Source organism: Epinephelus moara, chromosome 3 (assembly GCF_006386435.1).
Source record: "Epinephelus moara isolate mb chromosome 3, YSFRI_EMoa_1.0, whole genome shotgun sequence".
Lineage (NCBI taxonomy): Eukaryota > Metazoa > Chordata > Actinopteri > Perciformes > Serranidae > Epinephelus > Epinephelus moara.
In genome coordinates, this window is record NC_065508.1 from 19,033,262 (window position 1) to 19,049,329 (window position 16,068).

Genomic DNA, 16,068 nt, shown 5'->3' on the forward strand with positions numbered 1-16,068 from the left:
CTTTCACTACACCTACACACTGCTTCATTTACAGCAAACAGAAACACTGAAAAAGTAGAATGCTGATACATTGTTAGAACTTTATGCTATCAATTTCAGACATTTCTGACGTAAACACATCTGCTTCAGTCTGCGTAGTGGACCTCCCCATCCCCCATGCTCAGTCTCTATTATGTGGACTGAAAGCTTCTTGTGTTCTTCAGCTCTAACAGATGATGGCATTTTGGGGCTGTATGTGCAACTTCTTCATGATGTCCCATGCTGAACTAGTGTCTGGAAATCATTCACATTTGAGAACAAATATCTGCTGCAGAGCAAATAGCAGAGTAAATAAACGACAGTGCAATGCAGCCCACATGTGCAATGACTAAACAACAACAAACAAAGTGGGGGAGATCATTTGCCCTTCATGAGATTGCAGTGGAGAAAGTGCTGCAGAGGTACAGGTCAATTATGTTAACTTTCATAAGACAAACCCTGGAGTCAACAAATTTAGATTTAGTTTTCTCTCACTCAGGGATGTTGCAGCCATAGCAGGTTTGCATGTCCTCCCACGTCTCTCTTTTTACACTAGATGTCACTAAAACATTGATTGCTGTATTTGTCATCTCTGTGGTGGTGCTTCCCGTTTTTGTCCTGCAGAGGGAACTCTTTTTTTTTCTTTTTTTTTTGCACCAAAATATGACAGTACCCCAAAACCAGTAATCTGAATACGAGTAGTTGCATATAAAAGCAAGTTCATTACCATTATGTATAAGTGTATAAAAGGTTCAGTTGCCAACTTTTTAACGCAGGGATCCCCAAATTAAGACGCCCCCTCCTCGTCCAGCTGGAGCCACACATGAGGGGGTAATGGGCATAAAATCTGCGGTCAGAGCTGCAGCTTTGTTATCTGATAAACTGAAGGAAAATTAATCCCCCTGCACTTGGATCCCTGCTGTGCAATGAGGATATGGTCTCTTTAGGATGACAGAGTGGAGCCTATGTGTGCGTGTTAGACTACGTACAGAGCAATAAGTGTATCAGTCCAACACGGAGCGCTGCTGCTGCTGCTGCTGCTCCGCATACCGGCACACCGGCGCAGCTCAACGTTGGGACAGGGGCCGCATCTCAGGTAAGACCGGCTATCTCATCTAAAGGGAAGAAAATAAGGATCAGATATGTCAGTGTAGGAGAGCTAATATTTTCAAATGCGTGTATCAGAGGCATGTCGCCATGGCTGTCCGGCTCTTTCACCTGCAGTAGGGATAAAAAAAAATGCGCATGTGAGCGGAGACCGTTGGTTTGCTGCAGAGCTAAGACACTGCATGGGCGTAGTCCTATCTGCATTTGGGCTGCAGGCTGAGCGGCACATCCAGGCCCGCTTTCACTGCGGTACTGTGGCCTGATATATGGTGCAGTTAGGGTTGCATGTGTGCAATTTCTCTGAAGATTGAACGCATCTTGTGTCTGTCTGTAATAATCAGTGGTGGTTTTCTGCGGCTGCATGTGCAACTTTCTCACTCTGTCCCATGTTGAACTCCAGTCAGGGGTGCTGTGAAGGTTATTGATCAGACAACTATCATCATGCTGCACCTGTTCGCCACGGCCTTCCTCCTCTTTGGTGGGATCACGGTAACGCATCAAACTCAGCACAGTATGTGTTATTCCTTTGTGTTTGCTTATTTTAAGACTGTAAATTTGAGGTGCTGGTTGCCAACTCATCCATTTTAAGTTGGATCTATACAGGCCTACTGTGGGTGGTTACTTTAAGCAGATGAATAGTTGCCAAAAACACAGCTCTAGTAGCCAAATTGAGACGTAATATAATGTCTGTGTTGATAAGTAGGCTGAGGCAATTCGGGATCATGTCCAGATTTGTCCATGACAACAGAAAAAAAAATCAGTAACACTGCAGCAGAGGTGTCATTACCCTGTTTCACCACAGTGATCAGTAAAGATCCATCATGGTTAACAAATACTGGTTTTATTACAGAGGGATGTGGTCACTTCCAAGACAAGTTAAACTTTTAAACTGGAGTGAAAGGGAACTATATGAAACTAAAACAGTGACATTAAGTCTGGGCACTGAAAATAAAATTTGGCATTGTAAGAGGAAATATTGGCATTGAAAGAAATCCAGTGTAAAATTAATCACAGACAATAATGATTTTTAATTTATTTATTTTTATTTTTTTGCATTTCTTTTCAATGCCAATCTATTGATTTTTTTTCTTTATGTCACTCTTTATTTAGGGTAATTTTTTAAAAAGATGGCACTTTTTTTCCCAATCTCCTTTTTTTCAGTTGTTTTTTTTTTAAATTTTATTTTGATATTTTTTTGCATTTTTTTTTTCAATGCCAAGCTATTGATTTTTTTTCTTTATGTCACTCTTTATTTAGGGTCAGTTTTTTAAGATGGCACTTTTTTCCCAATCTCTTTTTTCAGTGTGGCTTGGGTAAAAAAAGAACTATCACTGAAGAAAGAGGGACATGAAGAAAAAGTCAGAAAGATGTTCATTAAAGAAGCACATTGGAATGCAAAAAACAAAAACAGAATAAAATAAAAAAAAAACATTTTTGTGTATTATTTTTACAGTGGAATCTTTAATGTGCCAATGTTTCCCTTTTTAACATCAAATTTTATTTTCGACATGCTCCTGGATCAACATCCCACATCGCATTCCAGGACCAAGATTGCAATCAACCAATCACAGCCCTCTGACATCATCAGTGTGCTGCTTCTGTGCTTCATCTGAGCTAAGCTAGTTTCTAAATTGAAGTTAGTACAATTAAAAAAAACCTCAGTAACATTGAACAAAAACCTTCTAAGTTACAGGGTTAGCAATTAGCTTGCTAACTAGGTCGGCTACACTAACAGGTAAACTTGCCAATAGACTCAGATATTGTTCATTTACATTAAGATTAAGGATGATGTCATTTTGCAGTTGCGAAGACCTTTAATAACTTATTCAAAACTTTTTTTTTTTTTTTTTGCAGGATTGCAGTGCTCATGTTGAACCAGGGCCATCATCATCACGTTAACCCTGGATAGAGTTGCTTATATTGATCCAGGACATCACTGTTAAGTTGATGTCGACATAAACAAATAATCCAGAATCAGCGTGATGATGGTCCTGAATAAACCTAACCAAAAAAAAGGAGGGAAAATGTGGTAAATGCAGGAATTTGCAACTTTTTGTTAGTGAACAGATACTTGATAGCATGACCTACTAAGGTAGCAAGCTAACTCACCAACATTGTAGCCTATTGACAAGCTTACTAATTTATAGCATAGCATACCTACGTTGCAAGCTAGCTATCCAATATTTTTATCTATTGGCAGGTTTACTCATTAGCATAGCCAACATAGTTAGCAAGCTAATTCACTAACATTCTAGCCTATTGACAAGCTTACTATTTTATAGCATAGCATACCTACATAGCAAGCTAGCTATCCAATATTTTTATCTGTTGGCAGGTTTACTCATTAGCATAGCCAACATAGTTAGCAAGCTAATTCACTAACATTCTAGCCTGTTGACAAGCTTACTATTTTATAGCATAGCATACCTACATAGCAAGCTAGCTATCCAATATTTTTATCTATTGGCAAGTTTACTCATTAGCATAGCCAACATAGTTAGCAAGCTAATTCACTAACATTCTAGCCTATAGACAAATTTACTATTTTATAGCATAGCATACCTACTTAGCAAGCTAGCTAGCCACTATTTTTTTTATCTATTGGCAGGTTTACTCACTAGCATATCCAACCTAGTTAGCAAGCTAATTCACTAACATTCTAGCCTATTGACAAGCTTCCTATTTTATAGCATACCTACTTATCAAGCTAGCTAGCCAATATTCTCATCTATAGGCAGGTTTCCTCATTAGCATAGCCAACCTAGTTAGCAAGCTAAGTCACTAATATTCTAGCCTATTGACAAGCTTACTTGTTAGCATAGCATACCTACTTATCAAGGTAGCTAGCCAATATTCTCATCTATTGGCAGGTTTACTCATTAGCATAGCCAACCTAGTCAGCAAGCTAACTCACTAACATTCTAGCCTATTGACAAGCTTACTTGTTTGCATAGTATACCTACAAGCTAGCTAGCCAACATTTAACTGTATTAACTTTTTGGAAAACTAGCGTAGCTCTGAAGGAGCACAAAGGAATTTTGAAAGAAGCACAGCAGCAGCACACTGATGATGTCAGAAAGCTGTGATTGGTTGATTGCAATGTTGGTCCTGGAACGTTGGAATGTTGATCCAGGAGCATGTTCTATTTGGCAAAATCATGCCGTGCGCGTAGCTCCATACATAAAATGTTTTTTATTTAAAAACGGCCATGTCACGTCTATCCACATAGAAGATCCAAGGCTGTTATTGCCGCCGGAGATTTCTTTACTATGTTTGGGATCATTGTGCTGCTGATAAACAAGTCTCCTCCTATGTTTAAGTTCTCTGCAGGTTGCGGCAGAATAGTCTCCAGGATTTCTCAGTGTTTCGCTGCCTTCATTTCATGTTTTAAAAAAGAAAATGTGTGATTCTCATCCTGTTTGCATCTCTTTCAGTGAGCTCAGTGTCCACGTTTCTGTTCGCCCCTCGCGGCCCTCAGATGTTTCCGTGTCTTACTTACCTGGAGCGAAACGTCAGGGTGGACTGTGAGTTTCCGCCCACCTACCAGGTCCCCGGCCCCTACTGTGAGTATCGACAGGACAGCCGCCTGGTGGGCACCACCTTCCCCAACTCTGTCATCTATGTGTCCGTAGAGGACCGCAGGAGAAGCAATGTCAGCCTGGTCACTCCTAACCTGTGCCGCCTCACCTGGGCCCCGCTGGCTGATGAGAAGCCTTTCACCTACACCTGCAGGGTCTACCAGGGCAACTCGTGGAAGGAGAACAGCATGGCGGTCCATCACAGTGAGTAGAGTTCAGCTTGTAACTGAGGTTTCCTCCAAACACCAACTGAAACTATATCTAAACTCACATTTCTCTTTGTTACAGGGATTCTTCCAATCTGCTCTGCGATCAGTGTGATGTTCAAATCGGCGCCGTGGTTTTTGTCACTGGTGATGTCACTTCCGGTGGCTGTGGGTCTTCTGAGTCCATGAATTCTCACACTGGCAGGGTAACAACTCAACGGACCTTTCTTAACGTGATTTGTGACTCACTGTGGTTTGATGGTTGGTGGTTGACTCTATATGGGATGCTTTTATTTACTTTTATTTTTTAGGCAGTGAGAAGAAGCCATGAAAACTCCTGGGAATAAATAAGACTGGATGAAATCAATATTTTATTTAGCATTAGGCTGTTCTTTAAAAAAAAAAAAACATACCTTTGAGATGTAAAAGCTTTTATGTAATAGACTTCATTGTCATCACTGTACTGTACCTTGAACACCACTGTTCCACAGTACTAGTATTAACAGTGGAGAAAAAAGTCATGACAATGCCAAATGTAAGACATTGCAAACAAATGCAGCAGTGAACAGTGTTGAGGTTTTTAATCTGTTGCCTTGATCAGGTCTCCCTTGTAAATAAGATTAATTGGGACTGATCGACATAAAGAACTATATTCTTAAAGTGGAAACAGACAACTTTTTAACTTCTCCCCCACGAGCATTTCCAAGTGGTATTATGAATGCCGCTACCGTCACAAAGACAAACAAATTACGTTCCGTTTTCCTCAGAGCCCACCTACACACTGGACACACTGCACTTTGTTTACCACTTTGGTTGTTTCACCATCTGCTATTTCCACTACTGAGGAAAGTAAAGTGCAAAGAAGTTAGATTGATACTCTGATACACTACCGTGCAATAGTTGATGCACTTTCTCTGTGCCATAAATCAACATGGACGTAGCACCAAATTCAGGGCCCCATGCATAAGCAGTCTCTGTGGGCCCCCACCCTTTCTCTCTCAATCCACGTCTCTCTGACGCACCCTTTGAATTTTAAATATCTTTAAATTAAGTCAGTTTGCTTTCTTTCCCCTTCCTTTCTTTCTTCTCAAGTTGGAAACCCTGATTTCCTTTTCTCGGGGAGAGACATGACAGTGTACGTTGTGGCTCTGGCAGCTTAAATACACATGCTGCATTTTTGCACCCTCAAATTTATTGTTTTCGATGTACACAATGTCACACTCCCAAACGCCTATTTTTCAGGGCATGAAAACTGTGTCCATAAATAAACAAAGTTTAATTTCATGTGATGGGAACAACCAATCACAGCTGGCAGATATCTTTCCCTTCTTCCATATATATCAGTCTGTGATAAATGTGGAGAAGAAGTTGATCATTTAAGTGGAGAGCTACCCAGAGCTTTACTTCTGTCAATATTTTTGGCCTAAAACACTCTTACAAAACAATGCCTGGATGAAGATCAGCTCTGTACTCTGGATTTCTGGCAAGTAGGCTATGATGCGGTGCTGGTTAATTATCGCTTAGCAACCTCAGGCGCAACCTGACTCCATGCCCTTGAAAGTTGTCACAGAGTAGGCACAAGAGAAATGCCAAGCGCACAACCTTGCATTTTCCAGGCAGTTAAAGAATATAGTCGCTTACTTGGCTCTAGCTGTGTTTAGAGACAAATAGTGCGGAGCGGACTAAACCATTTTGCAGGTTAGATGGGTCTAACCACTGTTTTTTATACAAAGTTCAGTCTTTGAACCAATTTTTCCAGCTAATTTTAATTTAATTATGGTAGCAATTACTTCGATATAAAAATTTGCAAACAAAACCAAAGTTTTCATCCAGGCTTTTTGAGGGCCCCCCTCTGATTGGGGCCCTGTGATATCAGTCCCACTTTCCTCCCTCACTACAATGCCCCTGTAAATCATGCCTTTATTTTTTTCTCAAAGATCGTCTCTGGTGGCAGACGGAATTGCATAGTAAAAGCAAGACTCATAGGGAACCATCTATACATGCGATGGTGTCATTATTCCTAAGCAGTGATTCCCAACTGGTCCAGCCACAGATTTCTCCTTAGTCATTGCTTAAAGGTCTACGCAGCTTAATGTATTTAGCGCCATACTTGTGTTTGGCCATATCGTCGAGTTAGATTGCTGTCTCTGTCAGAAAACAGAGGTGATGGTGTTTGGTCCAAATAGCTCCTGTGAAACCCCCCCTGTTGATTTGGGCCCCTTGGCACTATATGTGAAGCCAACAGTTTCTAACTTGGGTTTTAAGATGGACAGTGGTTTTAAATTGGAGCGTCAAATTGGTGCAGTGGTTAAGTCCAGCTTCTTTCACCTTAGGCAGCTGGCAAAGGTTAAACCTTTTCTTGCACAAAAGCACTTTGAAATAGTAATCCATGCCTTCATCACGTCCCGGCTGGATTACTGTAACGCACTTTATTTTGGAGTCAGCCAGTCTTCCCTCGCACGTCTCCAGTTGGTTCAGAACGCCACTGCTCGGCTACTAACTGGAGCACGTAAGAGGGAACACATTACGCCCATTCTGGCCTCCCTTCACTGGCTGCCCGTGCACTTTAGAATTCATTTTAAGATTCTTTTATTTGTTTTTAAATCTTTAAATGGTCTCGCCCCACCTTACCTCTCTGAGCTGCTTCATCCCTACGCTCCTGCTCGGTGCCTCAGGTCAGCTGATCAGCTGCTCCTGGATGTACCGAGGACTAAGCGGAAGCTCAGAGGGGATAGAGCCTTTTCTGTGGCGGCCCCCAGATTGTGGAATGATTTACCTGTCCACATTAGACTGGCCCCCTCACTGTCCGTTTTTAAAACCAGTCTTAAAACCCATTTTTACTTCTTGGCTTTTAACCCAGCATGAGACTCTGCTCTTGTTTTACTGTTTTATTGTTTTTATTGTTTGTCTTATGTTTTTATTTTTGTACAGCACTTTGTTTCAGCTGTGGTTGTTTTTAAAGTGCTCTATAAATAAAGTTGAGTTGAGTTGAGTTGAGTCATGTGACTGTCCGTTAGTCACTCACTCTACAGCAGAAAACGACACTTCAAAAATGCAGCTCTGTACTGGAAATTCACTGTACTTAAAAATAAAGAATGTTTTTTACAAACTTGACATGTTAGCAAGTCACTTGCGGTCCATTCAGAATGGACCCGCTACCCACTTTTGGACCGTGACCCACCAGTTGGGAACCACTGTTCTAAAGCCACTACACTGTGCAATCAGCATTTGCTTCATAATGATAAGTTAAAGCAGAAAACTTGTCTATTTCCACTTTAAATCCAAATAAATCTTAATTTTGTGGTGGTTTTTGTATTTTTGTTACAGAGTAACAGATGCTTCCTATAGATTTATATTACATTTTATTATACACACTGACATTAAAAGTGGAGCTCTTCCCTCAAACACTACAAGAATGGATTGGATTTATCATGCCACAGATTAATTTGGATTACATTACAATCTCACCTGTTTGCTCACCTATAGACATCTAGACAGGTATGTAGGAGGCTGACATGGCTATTCAGTTAGAGTAATGAATAACTGCGCAAACACTGCCTTTACTGCTAGCGATACTAATCACTAATACCCTGTGAACAGAAGTGAGACGTCCGTATACTGTACCCCCATGTGAGGTTCACCTGGTTACAGCAAAGCAGCTCAATGACAGTCTCTTTTCTACTCCCCTTAGACAGCAATAAGACAAATACTCAACATGATTGGGATGATTTTTGGGAAAAGACTCCAATGTCAGTGCACCATGTTTCAATCAGTGCTTTGGTGCTATCTGCTCTACCGCATTAAAACACATGCAGATGTGTGACTGTGTTAGTTTGCAAAGTCTGTTTATAGATGTGGAGGTTTCAGCTCTGCAGCCTCATAGTGAGAGTGATGAACTTGAAATTACAGACATTGCCAAGATGGTATATGGTGAGAACAAGCGTGATGCTTTGTTCATTAAATAATCATTATTTAATTTAGACACCACGCTCCTCCTGCACAAGTATGCATGTGTTAATATCCACAGTATATGTGACGTATGAAAGAATATTGTAGCTTTATGTGTTGTTCATCTTTATATTTTATGTTAACACTGGATACGCCTTCCACATTGTAACACACATATTCGGGGCCAGTGTAGGCTCTCTTTATGTTGCTAATGTAATTTGAATGTTCTTTTTTACTCGTCACATTTTAACAATGATTGTGTCCACGCTGCATTACTGCTTTATGTATGCCTTCATTTTCAGACGCTGCGCTGCTCAGTATTATTTGCAAAGTAGTACTCGCAATAAAGATGTCTTTATATTTTTTCAAATAGATAAGTCAGCTTGTTTTGTTTGTGCTCTTCTACCACCAAAGGTGTGCTAAATGCTATAGAAAAACTATAGTAACAAATAAAGGTTATGCACAATTAAAGTGTCCTGTGTTTTCTTTGCACAAGTCACCATGTCTGTAAACAACACTCTTGCTGCTAATAAAGACAGTTAAAATATACATACCCTCCAAAACCCTAAAAACAATAGCCTGGATTAATTAAAACATGCCTAATGTAATACCTCTGTCTTACACTAGATGTCATCAATGCATTGGTTTGTTTTGTGGTGGTGCTTCCACATTTTGTCCTGCAGAGGGAGCTGTTGTTCAGCACTACCATTTGACAGACCCATAAATACAGAGAATACTTGTGGTAATGAGGTTACACACAGTTTAGTCCCATATGCTTGAGGGTCTGTCAAGAGAGAAAAAAACAGGTCTAATCAATAATATCAATAATATTAATAATAGTTGATTTATTTGTATATTTTAACTAAACACAGCCATCCTTTGTACCTGCACTATTTACAGTGGCTGCTAGATACATCTGCTGTGTCACTACCTTTCAGAGGGAAAATGTATACCACTTACCCTATACTTAACACCTATAGTTACGAGTGGCTTTGCAAATAGTGCAACTTATACTGAACAAATTTTAAATGCAACACTTGTTTTTGCTAAGGTTTTGGTAAATGGATCTGCACTTGTATAGCGCCTTTCTAGTCATCTGACCGCTCAAAGTGCTTTTTACACTAGTAGTCAAATTCACCTATTCACACACATATGCATACACTGGTGGCTGAGGCTACCATACAATGTGCCACCTTGTTAAATGAATATCTAAATATATCTATCTAATATCTAGTTAAATATCTACAATTTTTTTAATACACTTAATAGATATATTCCTCCCAAATTTGGTCGCAAATCTGTGTTAGTGAGCAGTTAGTAACATAATCAAGATGCTGATTCAACAGCATCAGTACTACACAGGTGTGCCTTGGGAAGGTCATAATAAAAGGCCACTCTAAAATGTGCAGTTTGATCACACAACATAATGCTGCTGATGTTGCAGGTTTTAAGTTGGCAAGAATGTCCACTAGTGTTGTTGCCCCTGAACTGATTGTTTATTTCACTAACAAAATACATCTCCAGTGTTGTGTCTGTGAATTTGGCAGTACATCCAATAGGCCTCACAACTGCAGACCACATTTAGTCGCACCAGCTCAGGACCTCCACATCCAGCGTCTTCACCTGTAAGATTGTCTGAGATCAACCACCCAAACAGCTGAAGCATTAATTGGTTGGCACAACAGAAGAATTTCTGCACAAATCAGAAACTGCCTCAAGGAAGCTCACCTGCATGTTAATTGTCCTCATCAGGGTCCTCACCTGAAAGCAGGTCACTGTTGTAACCAGCTTGTGTGGTTGTGAGGCCTTTACTGCCTAATTCATGGAAATGACATTTAATGGGGCGGCATAGCTATAAAATTGTTCATTTTTGTGATAAAAGCACCAAATTTGGCAGATGTGTTGACAAATATATTTAGAACAAATCTGAATTTTGGGGCATCAGAAATTAGAGATGTTTTATGGTAGTGACATGAAGATTCAGTATGGGCAACAGTTCTGGTGGACATTCCTGCAGTCTGCATGTCAATGGCTCGCTCCCTCGAAAATACTGACGTCTGGGTAATTTAGTTGTGTGATCTAACTGCACATTTTAAAGTGGCTTTTTATTGTGACAATCCCATAGGCACACCTGTGTAGTACTGATGCTGTTTAATCAGTATCTTAATATCCCACACCTGTCATTATCCTGGAAAAGTAGAAGTGCTCTCTCACACAAATGTGAACAAATTTGCAACCACAATTTGAGAGAAATAAATCTATTATTCTAGATCTTTAACTTAAACCTGCGAAAAATGGAAGCAAAAACAAAAGTGTCTTGTGGGTGTGTAGTGCTTTTAGATTTTTGTGCAAAAGTGTGTAAAGAGTGAGTAAGTGCAAAATATGGTCACTAATCATTCTGCCTAGCAGAAGCTCCATCTTGGCTGACACATTATGCATAATAAGTCATTTAAATGTCGGTACTTGAAGTACTTTTTTTAAGTATATTTGGTTATACTTTATTTTAGTGCAGATATTTTATAGAGTATTTGTAACATTTCATCAGCTTATTAGTTGAGATCCAACAAGTCTGTAGATGTGTATATGTAGAGTATAGTAAACTAAATAAATCTAAGAATATGAAGGTATGTTCATGAATTGTCTTTAGATAATTTGTTAAACATCTAGATAATAAAGCAAAAGAGTTGTATTGTTGAATCCCAACTAATAAGCAGCTGAAATGTTACAAATACTCTATAAACTATCTGTAGGTAGACTATTAAAATGAAGTGTTGCCATTATATGTTTAGACGTAACTTCATGATTTATGATAGTGAATGAGTAAATTTACACTGAGATATTGCTACTCTTCACTCATAAAAAGATGTCAGGACCTCTTCCACCAGTGCACAAAAGTCAAACAATCTACAGTGAAAGGCCTGTTCCTTAAGTACAGTATGATATCAGCTTTTGGATGAATTTAAAGTAAACTGAAACTTGAAGCTGTTTTAAGCACAAATCCAGACCAGGTGAGGAAAACTCATCCTGTTTAGTTGTAGCCCCAAAGCAGCACAGTGCTTAATGTCTGCCAAAAGAACACAGTGTCACCATCTGTCTTTCACACATACGCTTCTTGAGTACTCATAAAAAGAGGCAGGATTCATGTCAGTTTCAAAAACTGTAATCATCGTGGGTTTATAAATGTCTAACTTTAACGAGGGAGATGAAGGTTTCAGTTGTCGGGGGAGTCAGCCTGCAAGAAAAGGCAGATAGCAGAGCGACTAAAGAGTCACAATTGAGTTTGTTCATGAATGTTGAAGAAATGGGGCCCAACAGAAAGAAGGGGCATCACGTTTACTTCTTTTGGGAGGCTGTATCAAAACTGCTGCGAAGACAAAAACAGTGTCACTGACGATAAAGACATGTTACAGAATACCATAAAGCAGCTGCAACTGATGTAACTTCCTGTGATAATAAGCATAGTGTAGATCACAGAAACAGTGGAAAGATTTTCTGAATGGAAATTACATGAGCTCTTTATACAAAGGAACAAATAAAAACACTGAGCTTGGCTTCCTGTCCTTATAAATAACCTTCAACTCTACTTCACCACAAACACAAAAAGAAAAAAAGAAGTGTGCCCTTGTAATTTGCAGATGAATGGAACATATTAAAATCATGCAGAGTACTATTTATACAAAGCTCCTTAAAGGGGCGCTCCACTATTTTTCTTTATAATGTCTGAGAAAGTAACCCTGATGATGTCATAACTTTACCCAGTACTGATGGGTTGTTTTGACCCACTGTAAGTGGGTTTTTTTCATACTTCTGTTGGGTTATTTATCCATTCTTAGACAATACAAGCTCAAGTTTTTAAACCTTCACAAATGTATCTTGCACAAAACAGTGCATCATACCTGCATACAGTGGTTTGTATAAAATTTTTACAAAAATGCATATAAAATGGTTCATATGATATCTAACGAATTAGCAGCACATGAATGATGTTACGTATTTAACATTAAGTTATGTAGGTTAGGTTCAGGCAAGTAAAGTTAGGTATGCTAGGTTTAGGGGGAAAAAAAACATGGTCGGGTGTTGTCACATAACGTATTTTATGTAAAGCTATGTAGGTTAGATTTAAGCAAGTAAAGTTACGTAGGTTAGGTTTTGGAAAAGAAACATAGTTGGGTGTTGTCACATTACGTTCTTAACGTACAGTTACGTAGGTTAGGTTAACCAAAGTAAAGTTATGTATGCTAGGTTTAGGAAAAGACACATGGTTAAGTGTAGTCACGTTACGTTCTTAATGTAAAGTTATGTAGGTTAGGTTTGAGCAAATAAAGTTATGTAGATTAGGTTGGGTACTGTCATGTTACCTTCTTAACATAGAGTTACATACAGTAGAGTAGGTTTAGGAATATAAACATGGTGACAATGTCCCCTAAAATAATTCACTTGGTTTCACACAGGACACAAACACTGATCTCCTGGGGTAAAGTCCTGTGTTTGTTTGACCCATCCACTACCTCAACCTGCCTCCTTATGTGGACTTTCACTCTTAACACTACTTCCTTTTATACTCTCATCAGCACATTGGTCATGTGATTACAGCCTATCCAATTCAATGGATTATACACAAATTCCTTGCTCATGATTATGTGGGTTATACATAAATGTGGGGCTTTACTTTTCATAGGTGTACTTAAGAACAGTGCATGAGAACAAACTGAACAACGTGCATGTACATTCAAAATTGCAAAGGATTAACAGTAAATATTGAACAAAAACCAAGGAGGTCTTGCTGTTTGTAAAAAATGCAGACAACCAAGGAAAAAATGCTGAGGCACTCCGTCTTCAGGTAAAAATATATAAAGTAACTTTATTTGAGCAAAGGAAACAAAACAGACCTACGCGTATCGACCAAAGTCTTCTTCAGGGACTGACGGTCTAACAATAAATATTAACAGTTAGTAAGAGAAAATGACACGCAAGTATAAAAAGAGGAAGAGATGATTATAATGTCACAGCTCTATAGTATTTTTTGTTTTGGTAAATAACCCAACAAGCACTAATACATTCCTTTAGTGCGATATCAACTCAGTTATTTAAATCAGTGTCTTTTAAGTGCCCTAACTTTATAAGTGTACCCCTTCACCAGAAAAAAATTGTCATCATCTTAACATCTTTTCCCTCTCAAAAGCACAAACTAAAGATACTGTAGCTTCCTTATGTAGGATCATTTTATAAAAGCAGCTGTTTAAAATGTACACAGCCATGATTCTGTCAAGCCAATAGCCAAGTTCCCAGAGCTGTTTGCACCCATACGACCAACCTGATTTCCGCTGTTTCCTGTTCAAGAATCAGGTGATGAGACTTGATCAGCTGCTGACAGGTTAATGTCATCATGAATTAATCTTGATCCTGGCCTCCCTCTGAGACACACAGAGATGCATTGCAGGTCTGACGCTGGGTGTGCATGTGCATATTGTGTTTTATATTAGCAAAGCTCCAATGGCCTAGACCACCTAATTTCCTGGCTTTGTGCCTGGGCCACACAGATAAATTAGCCCGGCCCTGACTCGCTGTGTGGCTCCTCCAGGCCACACAAACATAGCAGGAATAATCTCCATCATCTCTGAGCATTAAACAAGTCTTCATCTTCGACTCTGTGCAGATGTTAATAGAGGTTCTGCTGCTTTTTCTATGAGACAATTAGGAGCATCAACCAGGAGTGGGAGCACAGAAGGACACCTTTAAACCACATCTGTGTCATGAGGTAATGACTGTGTTGTACGCAGTGTGCTGGAGAGTAATCTGTACATTCAGAGTCACAAAGACAAATGTTTGTTATGTGTTAAATAAATCATTAGTGATAAATTACAGCCACAGGTTACTCACAGACCAACATTCAATCAGTGCAAGAGTAGTATTAACTTTCAATTAAATCAGCAATTGTATAAACACAGCTGTCAATTGACGTAATGCGTGATGGCACACAAACAACAGATTTAATGTTTATAAATATTAATGCTTATTATGTTATGAATGATTATGTTTAGCCTGCTGGTGTTTGTTACATAAATACAATTATGGAAGAAAACAGAGTGAATGAAAGGCAGCAAAAACACAGAATATTCTAAAAGCAATAAGATAAGACTGACACCATGGGCATGTCCCTGCACTGCTATGAAGCTACAGCCAGGAGACCCTTAACTTATAGCATATAGTAGCTACAGAGGGAACCAGCCAGGGCTGGGTATCATTACTCAATATCTTAAAAGCATCTAATGAAATAACCCAGTGCCAAGTAGTATTTAAACTTTCCCATCCAAATGATACCTGCATTTGATCCCTTTTGCACTAGGGTTCTGATTACAGACTGTCCTGACTCCAATAGATCAGCAAACTTGTCCTGTTGGACTGAAAGCCCATCTCTCCAACAGCTTGTTATCAAAAAACAAATGCCCATTGAAAAAAAGAAAAAGAAAAAAAGTTTGCATTGTACATTTCCGTAGATAAACCATGGATATGTTACATAACCATTACCACAATGCTGTGGTAAATGTGTGGTTAGATTTAGGCAAAAAAAACCAACCTTGCCTATCGTTGGGAAAAGATTGGTGGTTAAAACGCTGCTAAGAAATACAGCGATGGGTTGGTAAAAACACACATGATTGGTGTCTCAAACACCGCTGGCAAACTGAATCTAAGTGCAGAGAGTGTGTCTTTTCAGAGAAACGTAACTTTGTTTGTAGGTGGTTTTCAGTGGTTGTCAAAGAAATAGGCATTTGGTCCAATGGGACATTTTTTGGACGAATTGGGCTTCAAAATTTGGGGTTGTCAGAAAAATGTCAGGGTAGCTACTAGTGAGTTTTGCCCAGTTAGCACAAGCTAACAAAGCAGCAGTTGCTGACATTCAACACCGACCCGTTAACTGTCCCAACAAACTCAAACCAACAAAGAAACAAGTTAACTCTGTCAATAAACAAAATACTTTTAGTTAACGTTAGCCATGTGATGCTAACAGTGAGCCCTGTCATTGTATGTGTATAGGGTGACCATATTTTGATTTCCAAAAAAGGACATTCGGCCGGCCACGACATAGCCTACTTAAATGATACTCGCAGCTTACTCAAAGATGCCTTATCATTTTAATATATTTAAAATTTATATGTATGGATAGAAAATTCAGTTATATTACAAAATAATATCTCTCAAAGACAGAAATT

General features: G+C 39.1%; 1 protein-coding gene across 1 annotated transcript; it reads left to right on the forward strand.

Annotated features, from left to right (window-relative positions):
* The first annotated feature begins 1,550 nt into the window (after positions 1 to 1,550).
* On the forward strand, positions 1,551 to 6,600 carry si:ch211-215c18.3 (uncharacterized). The gene is made up of 3 exons (XM_050040591.1): positions 1,551 to 1,636; positions 4,560 to 4,907; positions 4,992 to 6,600. Exons 1-3 carry the CDS (start codon positions 1,567 to 1,569, stop codon positions 5,096 to 5,098), a joined length of 525 nt encoding a protein of 174 aa, XP_049896548.1. The 5' UTR covers positions 1,551 to 1,566; the 3' UTR covers positions 5,099 to 6,600.
* The last annotated feature ends 9,468 nt before the right edge of the window (positions 6,601 to 16,068 follow it).

Coding starts and splice junctions, on each gene's coding strand:
- si:ch211-215c18.3 (XM_050040591.1), top strand. CDS start 1,567: ATGCTGCACCTGTTCGCCACGGCCTTCCTCCTCTTTGGTGGGATCACG. Junction 1,637..4,559: donor AACGCATCAAACTCAGCACA/GTATGTGTTATT, acceptor CATCTCTTTCAG/TGAGCTCAGTGTCCACGTTT. Junction 4,908..4,991: donor CAGCATGGCGGTCCATCACA/GTGAGTAGAGTT, acceptor TCTTTGTTACAG/GGATTCTTCCAATCTGCTCT.